At 33.8% G+C, this 11,566-nt stretch overlaps 1 protein-coding gene across 1 annotated transcript; it reads left to right on the top strand.

The window, feature by feature from the left end:
* Positions 1–5,624: 5,624 nt before the first annotated feature.
* Positions 5,625–6,750, top strand: LOC125064728 (prisilkin-39-like). Its single transcript, XM_047671916.1, has 2 exons — positions 5,625–5,689; positions 6,017–6,750. Exons 1-2 carry the CDS (start codon positions 5,672–5,674, stop codon positions 6,614–6,616), a joined length of 618 nt encoding a protein of 205 aa, XP_047527872.1. The 5' UTR covers positions 5,625–5,671; the 3' UTR covers positions 6,617–6,750.
* The last annotated feature ends 4,816 nt before the right edge of the window (positions 6,751–11,566 follow it).

The following is an 11,566-nucleotide window of genomic DNA, read 5'->3' as shown; positions in this document are numbered from 1 at the left end:
TAAGGAACCTTGGCACAGTTTAGAGTGATAATATCGTCGAACTGTAATAAAATCGCTTTCGTATTTGCGTAACTAACCTACGAATAGTGAATCCATCGGTTGTTTTCTGGTAGAACAGTTCTTTGTAGTTCCAAATTCATAGAAGTTTTTAGGTATTGTGAAACCTTAACAAGATGAAAGACTTTCATTTGTCACTTGAAAAACTTTTATTATTATTGATTATAAAATATGAATATATGAATTTCCATACATTTTTTTTTTATGTCGAGCTCGTATATTTAAAATAAGAATGCTATTGACCTTTTGGTGGAACGAGTTGTAGCAAATATTGGCTCTATTATTCCTTACATTGTCAAAGCACCATGAACCAGGAACCATATTATGCCTTATGTAATTACTGGCTCATCCTTCAAGCCGGAACATTGCAATAAAGTTTTGCTGTTTGGCGGTAAAGTAAGTGATAAATGAATGACTAGACGGGCTTGCATAAAAACCTACAAACGAGAATTGTTTCAACTTAGAATTACGTAAATACTATATGTAAGCATCAGGTATCATTGCGATCGCATGAGTCATAGTAAATTAATATAGCACATATATAATATGCATATACATATATGCAATGGATTTATACGGATATTATTTGTACCGATTAAGTTTAATTAAATTGATAAGATTTATTTTTTGTATGAATGGTCTCCAAATATTCGCAATCCTCGGAGAAAAATCCGCTGGACAAACTAGTATAAGTAGAAATTCTCGATTTACGTAACTTTTTTTTTAAGTTTTTTTTTTTTATTAATAGTTGCAAAGTGAAATGACAGACGAATGCATATATTTTAGACAGACAGGTCTTGTGATTTATCGAATAACCTTGTTTTTAAAGCATCTGGCGCAATGGTTGCGCACCTGTCATCAAAAGCGGTCGTGGTTTTGATATTCTAAGCAAATTTTATTGTATTCGGTATAGTAATTGTAGTATATGAAAAAAAAACCTAATAAAAGAAAATCTTATGACCTACATTAGCAGCCTGTAAATTTCCCACTGCTGGGTTAAAGGCCTCCTCTCCCTTTGAGGAGAAGGTTTGGAGCATATTCCACCACGCTGCTCCAATGCGGGTTGGTGGAATACACATGTGGCAGATTTTCGTTGAAATTAGACACATGCACAAATTAAGCACATGAAAATTCAGTGGTGCCTGCCTGGGTTTGAACCCGAAATCATCGGGTTCAAACCATCATCATCAAATATTTTCATCGCGATGTACTATATCGTTCTTAATAAACATATTTTCACATAGTTTCTGCATATATATATATATATATATAAATAAATAGGAGATTAAAGGTCATGTAAATGGTAAAATAGATTTATGTATAAAATCAAGTTATATGGTACTCAGCCGATTGCAGTACTCAATACCCGCCATAGTGGGGCACAACGGGATCGCCTACGTATGCTTCCGTGATGTACTAACCGTAGCCACGTCTAGACCATCTGAGGGTGGGGGGGGGGGCTGGTGAGAAAGCAGAAATATTAACAAAATAGTTTTTTTTCTTTTTAATTGAAATTTAAGTTATGTCTTTCTTATTTTCGCTTACCAACACTGTGTAACGGAAAATCGTTTTATTCAGTTTAGAGTGTTATAGAAAACTTTTAATGGTATTAAATGGTAGAAATTAAAAGCAATTTTGAAGTAATTCATAAAACAATGACGATGAAGTGTCTGTTACATTTGATCGTTTTATTACCTTCCATTTGTGTGTTTGGTTTAAATAAACTAGTAATACATTATTAATACAATGTTCGAACAATGTGCAAAATATTTATTATATATTTATTTATAATAATAATAAATATTGGACAACATCACATACATTACTCTGATCCCAATGTAAGTAGCTAAAGCACATGTGTTATGGAAAATCAGAAGTAACGACGGTACCACAAACACCCAGACCCAAGACAATATAGAAAACTATTGAAGTTTTTCTACATCGACTCGGCCGGGAATCGAACCCGGGACCTCGGAGTGGCGTACCCATGAAAACCGGTGTACACACTACTCGACCACGTAGGACGTCAATTTAAAAATTATATACGGATGATAAAAAATGGTATTCATTTAAAAATTAACTAGATATAGAAATGGATCCTAAGATAAAAGTCAAGGTCTCGGAATTACGTTGTAATTAATTTTGTTTTATTGTTGCCTGGAATTAACATATTCCTTTTCTGGAATAAAATTTATATACTTACCACCATCATAGGTTACCATCGCCAATGGCACTGTGCGCCACTTACCTTGGAAAGTAAAATGTTTTCATTTGTGTTTTTTTTGACGCCGAAGACACCGGAGCTGATTGCTCTGGAATACCCACAATAAAAGCAGAACTACACTGTCGCTTCAGGGAGCGTTACGGGTTCGCTATATCACTAATTCTTACTGTATGTGTGTTTACACTGGCTCACTCGTCCTTAAGCCCGGAACGTAAGTAGCGAAACACCAATACGATGTATTGTTGTTTGGCGGTAGATTATAAAACTCGCTAATGATATGTTGTATATCTTTGTGTCTGTATCAATTATATAGAAAAAATATATATTATAGCCTTAGGTTATATATACGTAAATAACTCAAGAGTACCAAATATATCATTGAATAATAAAATTGTATTCTTTTAATCTTCTATGCAGTATTATACTTAACACAAAATTTAATTTGTATTTAGATATTTAGGGGAGACGATGAGGTCGATATGTTAATTTTAAAACGCAGTGGTTAGAACGCGTGCATCTTAACCGATGATTTCGGGTTCAAACCCAGGCAGGCACCACTGAAATTTCATGTGCTTAATTTGTGTTTATAATTCATCTCGTGCTCGGCGGTGAAGGAAAACATCGTGAGGAAACCTGCATGTGTCTAATTTCAACGAAATTCTGCCACATGTGTATTCCGCCAACCCGCATTGGAGCAGCGTGGTGGAATATGCTCCAAACCTTCTCCTTAAAGGGAGAGGAGGCCTTTAGCCCAGCAGTGGGAAAATTTACAGGCTGCTAATGCTAATCGGAGTATTTTTTTTAGTTTTAACCCGAAATCATTGGTTAAGATGCACGCGTTCTAACCACTGGGACATCGGATATGTCGTCTAAGTTAATGATACAATTATAATAAGTAAATAAATATATATATATATACCCTACCCTCAAATTAGAATCTATCGCAACCATTTCATTTGTCCTTTTAAAAGTATAATGTATAATAATTAATTGTTAAAAATACATTACTATAAAAAATTATATGTATTTTTTTAAAGCTTTATTTCCCTTATTAGTTATATATAACAGTTTCATCGTTTGTGTGTTATTATTTTAGTATGTTGTTTTTTTTTTAATATGTAGTATATTTATTTATTTATTCTATTTTTGTCTTTTTTTTCCTCTAATGTCTATTTTAATTAAATTATATGAAGTATATTATAATTGTACAATTGCAATTAAAATGATATATTAAAAATATGGCATGTTATTTTAAAACTGTGTCAACATTTTTGTTACATTAAATGATCGCTTAAATAAGTTTTTTTATGAACCGACACGCTCCAGTTAAATAATAAATGTACGTTTCTTAATATCATACTTTTTAAATCACACGTATTATAATTAGATTATTCTAAAAAATTAAGTAATATAACAATAACAGAATATCATAAGTCAAATGATATTACAGTGGTAAAGGGTATGCGGGAAGACAGGTGCATTCACTATCCCCATACTCTCATAATCAGAAAAGATGACAATCAGATGACAGAGAGTTAGATCATTTGCCTTCGTGCTTCTCGGATACGAGAGTGTAAGCATTGCTAATTAATACTTGGTGGTAGGGCTTTGTGCCCGCAACCACCGCCAAATAACAGTACACTGTATTGTTGTGTTCTGGTTAGAAGGGTGAGTGAGCCAGTGTAATCACAGGCACAAGGGACATAACATCTTAGTGCCCAAGGTTGGTGGCTCATAGGTGATGTAAGGAATGGTTAATATTTCTTACAGCGCCTTTGTCTATGGGCGGTGGTGACCACTTATCATCAGGTGGCCCATATGCTCGTCCGCCAACCAATGCCATAAAAAAAAATAATAATTACCAAACTTCAGGCTGCTACAGAATGACTATTAATCCCAATACCTTTTTGTCTGACTCCTGATTGAACTCTGGTTCTTTGTAGCTGTAGACTTCGAAGCCACAAGTAGGATGGAATACCAATTAAATATCACATGATCATTAACCTCATCAGTTCACTGCTGAACATAGTCATCTTCCATGGCACGCCACTAACCTTGATCTTCAGTGCTTCTCCTCCAATCCCTGCATGTGACCTCACGAATTAACACCGCCTTCCTTTATACACAACCTTTGCAACCACGCGGTCTCCACTAAAAACCTCACGATACAGTTTTTCAGGATAAATTTAGAATCATACTATATTTATATAATTATTTCCAGTTATAACTTGTTTTCTCCAGTAACTTTGCTCGAGTCAAATTAATTATACTTTATAAATAATAACTGAAATTACTTATATTTGCGGCGTGAAAATATAAGTTGAAAAAACTTTACAATAATAATACTTATTTATATTCAAATATTTAAAATAGGAACGAGTTATTTTATAAGAAATGTCAAACCAAACCAATGTAAAACAAATCTATTTTGATTTCAATAAATATATGAATGGACTTTACAAACGCGCTGTTCAATTAAAAAAGAGCCTAACTAACGCGGGACTAAACGTCTAAACATCCTTATAAAAATGATCAAAATTTAATGTCATATTAAAAAATACATTTAGACAGTTAGCGAAGAAAATGTGTCGCCCAATTAACAGGGTCCTTCTATTTTGATGTCGTCGAAAATAAAGCTAACATCATTATTCAACTATTGACTATCTATGAAAATATATCGCATCGTTCCATCAACTATAAAGAAACAACTGATAAACTAACAAACTCACGCTTGCATAATTAAAAGGGAAGTATATATATGTATATAAAAGATATATATATACTTAGTTGTAAATTTAGATAATATCATTCAATAAAATATTTTAAATTTCCTAATTAGAATTGATTCTCGATATTTGTGATGTCACTTTTCATCACGTCTCGTATGACATGTGAAACTAACTTGTCGAAATATGTATTTTTTATTTATAAACGGTGACTCATACGGTGACATTCGTGTTATAAAATTATCGACCAAAACTAGAACTCTCAATTTTCGAATGTGATTAATGAGTTGATAATTTTAAAATTAAAATCACGGAAACGTTATGTATTTACTCTGTATATACAAAGTTAATCTAAATTATTATTAGCATAAGTTAAATCGTAACGTACATATAACCAATTGAATTTATCAAATCACGTCACGCTTATACGAATGCGGTTTCTCTTCATCACGCGCTCATCCGACGAAACAGTAATCAAATGTTAGTTTTTTTTTGTTCGAAAAATAAAAGATATAGTCCACTCGTAACCCGTATTCGTCCTCGTCTGAGCGCCGCCGGATGGTCCAAAGTAAAAGTAGACATCAAAGTCTTCGATATAAAAGCGCCTGACCATTCCAAGAACTATCATATCACATCGACCAGTCACTGAGTTCATACTACAATAATGGCCAAGTGGAGCATTGTAAGTGTTACTTGGAGTGCAGTGATGTGTTCTGGATAGTATTAAGTTATTTAGTGTTCGGTTTAGTGTAAGAATTGTGACGTCGCGTTTCCTGGATCGTATTGAATTAAATTTAGAATTACATCGTAACATACGTGTAGTCGAATCGTTATTTTTCTTTTAGTGATTTCTTATTTTTTTATTCGATAAAATTAGATTTTTTTTTAAATTTAAAATTCGGTTTTTCGTTTTCGAATTTTGAGTTTAATATTTAAATTAGGAATACATCGTGTTAAATAACTTATTTAGTATGTGACCTATTAGATTAAGACCGTTCTTTCGTTTCAGGTCGCCCTCGCCCTCATCGGCTGCGCCGTCGCTGAGCCCCCAGTAGGCTACAGCTATTCCGCTCCATCTTCCATCTCGATTGGAGGAGGACATGGCTACAGCTCTCCCCTCGCCAGCGGCGGTCACTACAGCTCCGTTCCAGTCGGCCACCAGACCTCCGAGGGCTACCACATCGACCCCCATCTACTCGAGAAAATCAGACACATCATCCTTAAAGACGAAATCCAAAACCAGGCTTACCAATCCTCCATCGGTGGCGGACATGGACACGGTCACGGTATCTCATCCCACTACGGCGCCCCCGCTCCCGTCTACGGTGTACCTCACGACAGAATCGTAGGAGTTGAATTGGAATCCCTGCAACAGGGCATTCAAGTAGCTCAGTACCATCAAGCTCAAGAAGGTTACGCCGGTGGATACTCCGGTTACTCCAGCGGTGGTTACTCCAGCGGCGGTTACTCCAGCGGCGGTTACTCCGGTGGTCACGGAGGCTCCATCTCCTACAGCGCCCCCTCCGCCTCTTACAACACCATCAGTGCACCATCTGGATCCTACGGAGTCCCATCCATCTCATCCTCATACGGCGCTCCTCACCATTAAACGAAAAAGAAACTATTAGTCATCTCATTACATTTTAATGTTATGAAAACCATGTGATCGCATCTAGACGTTAACTGTATTATATTTGTTGTTAATGTAAGTTTCTGTAAATAAATCTATCTTTTGTAAAAAAAATAATACATACATTTTATTTCTTAAATGAGCGAGTTTACATTGCAAAATGCGTGATTACGTAATAGCTTTAAACTGTTTTAAGTAAAGTGGAATGTTTACTACGTAACATTGGTCGGGCCGTAAATGGTATTCGAAAAATACATTAAACTCACATGACAATGCAAGACCTCGATCAGATCGAGTTGGTAACGAGTTGGAAGTGCGATTCCATCGATCGACTTTATGATGAACATGTCAAAAGACAGGCAGGCTGACGTAATCCGTTATCGAAAGATGCAGGAACAACTTTTGTTTTAAGATATATTTAAGCACGCCTTGCTTTTACTTTCAAATAATAACCGGTCACGCATTCGTCCGAATTAGCGGATATGTCGTCTAATCATTGAATCGTAAATAAATATACTCGATTTATTAATATAAGTAATTAGTATTATACTATAGTAACTTGCTCGAGTTCTATGATGTTTACATTATTTGACAAACATAGAGCTACTTGGAATAACGCCTTGAGTAGAATTAATGGCATCACATGAGTTAACGTCATAGCAAAATTAGCAATATAAGGCCGGTGATCTGTACAGATGCACTTTCTCTTAAATCCGCTCTCCTGTACTGAATTGCGCAACGCGTGGGTTCAAACTATCCATATAAAGTGTATCTATATTGATATGGACCAAGCGGTTACACGTAATATGAATAAATCAATAAAAGTTAGCTGCTTAAATTTGCCGAGATGGCCCAGTGGTTAGAACGCGTGCATCTTAACCGATGATTTCGGGTTCAAACCCAGGCAGGCACCACTGAAATTTCATGTGCTTAATTTGTGTTTATAATTCATCTCGTGCTCGGCGGTGAAGGAAAACATCGTGTGGAAACCTGCATGTGTCTAATTTCAACGAAATTCTGCCACATGTGTATTCCGCCAACCCGCATTGGAGCAGCGTGGTGGAATATGCTCCAAACCTTCTCCTCAAAGGGAGAGGAGGCCTTTATCCCAGCAGTGGGACATTTACGGGCTGCTAATGCTAAAAAAAATGCTTAAATTTTTAGTTGAAAATCTTGTGTTTTACAAATACATACTAAAGCCGCAATGTTTCAGTGGTTGATCATATTAATCGTAACTTATTATCAACCTTTACTTTCGTATCCATGAAAACCTTAATAAAATTATAAATGCGAATGTTTGACTGAATTGTTACTCAATCATACCAGAACGGCTGAACAGATCATTGATAGATCATAGCTTAGAATAGCACGTAGGTTCCTTTTTATTTAGCTTACTTCACACGCGGGCAAAGCCACGGCTCAAACGTGTCTGTTTGTATATTGTTAAGTGAATCGTTATCCAATGTTACAGATTTTACGTTGTAATGTTATTTCATGTATATAATCTGATGTTATGTTTGTTTCGCTTTACGTTATTTGTTTCCTCGTGATATTAAGAGTGAGTTAACAACTTAAAGCCCCATTAATTTTAAACAATTTATGAATATAACACGTCGATAATACCGAAAGACATTAAGCATCTCTGAGTTTATTATAATGTTACCGACATTATTAAAGAAACAAATTTGCATATATATATTTTAAAATAAATGAAAATTAAATTAATCCTTTATATATTAAGTGATATTTATTTTAAATATTTTGTGTTTTTTTTTACCGTATTAAGAATGTATACAGCCCAGCTGTATTTTAATGGTACTTTCGATCTTGATGAATGAATCAAATTATTATTTTATGAAGCGTAACTATTCATTCTATTGTTGTTAATAGTCGCGTGATGGCTTCTGACTTCGCATCAACGACCATTACGTTCAATAGGCAGTGTGACGCATCCATGGTTCTTTCACGACCAATCCACTGATCTATTTTTTATTCCTAACACATGATGACCACCATAATCTTAAAACAATACTATCTTGCCCTTAATGCTGTATATTTCGCGAGCATTTAATTTAATTTCATATGTAAATTATATCTAATTATAGACATACATATGTGTATGCTTGCTGACTTTCAGGCAGGATACATAACATACATATATAATTGTATTTAACTAACATGACTGTAATTTTATCTTAAAATAAAAAGATGAAAAAGATTTACTACTGAGTTTCTTGCCGGTTCTTCTCGGTAGAATCTACCTAAACGATGGTAGCTTTAATTAAAATAGTTTGTTAAATGACGATTCAAAAAAGTAAAAGCCTACTTGAATAAAGTATGTTTTGATTATGATTTACGCTTTTGTAGCTATATATATAGTACTGTTCATTATTTTACTTTAAAGATTTTATTATTTCACTGTAATGTATTTATATATTATGTTTATCTCTGTTATGTACACCTTACCTCTATTTACCTGTGTTTCTTTCCTTTACCTCAGGGTTGCCTGGTGATCGCTGTTTTAGCGATAAGGTCACCTCCTGTGCATCTTTCTTGAATGTGACTTACATGTGTGTTTATTGGTGTACAATAAGGAGTATTTTGTTTTTTCTTTGGGCATCCCTCAAACACAACCGAAGCCGCAGGCGACAACTAGTCAAATATATTTTAGAGCTCAGTCAATCAGATCAGTCTTAATCACATAGTGATTCGATAATTACTTAAAAATCACAGACAAGCTCTGAACAAATATTGCCAGACGTGTTATGTCTGTATAATTAAGTTCTTATGTATTATTATGGAGTTGCCATACATCCGTAATTTATTGAGGTATGTGCGAGAATTAACAAAAGAAAACCAACTTTAATCTTGTTTTTAACAATGACTATAATTTATCATACCTAATACCTATTTATTTAAGACTAGATATCGCCCACTGTCATAAAAAAATTAGCTTAAGTGTGGGGTTCAAATTTCATCAAGTTCGGTTCAGTGATTTGACCTTGAAAGAACAACATACAGACAGTTGAGTTACTTTCGCTTTTATATTATTATAAAAGATCAAAATGTAACTCCTATATTTTTAACTATTTGTCTAATTTAATCACTAATATCCGGGGGGTTTAATTTGACGACCTCCGTGGTCGAGTAGTGTGTACACCGGTTTCCATGGGTACGCCACTCCCGAGTTCCCGGGTTCGATTCCCGGCAGAGTCGATGAAGAAAAAGTTAATTAGTTTTCTATATTGTCTTGGGTCTGGGTGTTTGTGGTACCGTCGTTATTTCTGATTTCCATAACACAAGTGCTTTAGCTACTTACATTGGGATCAGAGTAATGTATGTGATGTTGTCCAACATTTATATTAAAAAAAAATACACTGGACCACTCATCTATCTAGCAAATACATTACTTAAGTGATGGAATTAATAGTTGGGTTACACTGGTGGTATTTGGTAGGTCATAAAAACCGACTATCCGTATAATTAGCTCTAGTTTTTTTTAACATCCAAACTAATGAATTTAGCGCAACAATCGCTAAAATTTAGTTTACTTACAATAACAATTAATATTTTATAAATATTCGTACTGAAATGTATAAAATAATATATGTGTATGTGTGTGTTCACTTAAAGATTTAAAATATCAAAATCAACATACCCAAAAAATAATTATATAACTAATTAGATGAATTATTAATTAAGCATTATAAATACTGTAATTAAAAACAAACTTGATAATAAACAATTGTATAACAATTGACATACAAACATTTATACGTATATGTAAATTTACACTATAAAATTATATTTTATTTGAAACTGTAATAATAACTGTGTGAAAATGTGTCCGACAACATTATATTTTTGTAACATTATTAGAGTTAAAAAAATATAATGTGGGTATTTGTTTTAGCTGTAAACTTTTTTATAATTATAACCGGTTTTTTCCAGTTCAAATTATATAACGTCATAGCGGACGTTTGGACCTTCAATGTTAAGAAATGAGGTTAAACCTAAAATGTAAGAAAAACCCACTGATCTTGTAGTCTAAAGCTGCCTTCTCACGGCCTGTAAATTCACGTATCAAATTACACCAACACGCAACGAGAAGCAGTCTGTGCTCATGAGGGTTGGGTTAGAGATTCTTCGTATCCAACAATAATCAATAAATATTACAAAACAAAGTCACTTTATGTTTCTATCTGTATGTCTGCTTCTTTCTTCTAAACCACTGAACGGATTAAGATCCGATTATTACTAAAAGAAAAATTTAGATCGAGCAAGATTTGTGCATATTATTTGTAAGTATCTTGTACGTAATGGCTGAACTACGAGTGTGTTTTAGCTACCGCCTGCTAAGCCTCAGGTGATACATCTGAACGATGTACCAGAAAATTGTAGGTCTTAAAAGTACCGACAAAATATATCTACCTAATTAAAAATGTCTTTTACACTATAGCATTTGAATGAAACTTTAGAAGTTACCATCTTTTGAAATTATTTGTAAGGGAAATAAGATCGCTGCGAAAGGAGTTGTAAAAATAAAAAAAATTCGCAGCTAAAATTAACATTTAATTAAAATGTTTGGCCTGTGCCTACATTTCACATTAATGACATACTTCTATAAACTAATATATAAAGCAACGTTTAAAAGAAAACATTTTAGAGTTTACCCTTATATGTTTTCTTGTTAAACGCACTTAGTTTACTTATTAGTAAATTACAGTAGGCGATTACTTTATAAGAGCGCGGATAGCGTCACGATCTTACTAGTCTATTCGCTTCTATATAATAAAAATAATTATATCAATTTTATAATAAATGTAATTTTGTATTGAATTTAATTGTGGTACTTAAAAAAGAAAACAAGTTTACTAACAATATCAAAATAAACATAAAACACTATTAGGTATGGTCACAATAATTCAA

The sequence above is a fragment of the Vanessa atalanta genome, chromosome 6, assembly GCF_905147765.1.
Source record: "Vanessa atalanta chromosome 6, ilVanAtal1.2, whole genome shotgun sequence".
Taxonomy (NCBI): Eukaryota; Metazoa; Arthropoda; class Insecta; order Lepidoptera; family Nymphalidae; genus Vanessa; species Vanessa atalanta.
The sequence above is the reverse complement of the archived record's forward strand: the minus strand, read 5'-3'. Positions and strand labels throughout refer to the sequence as shown.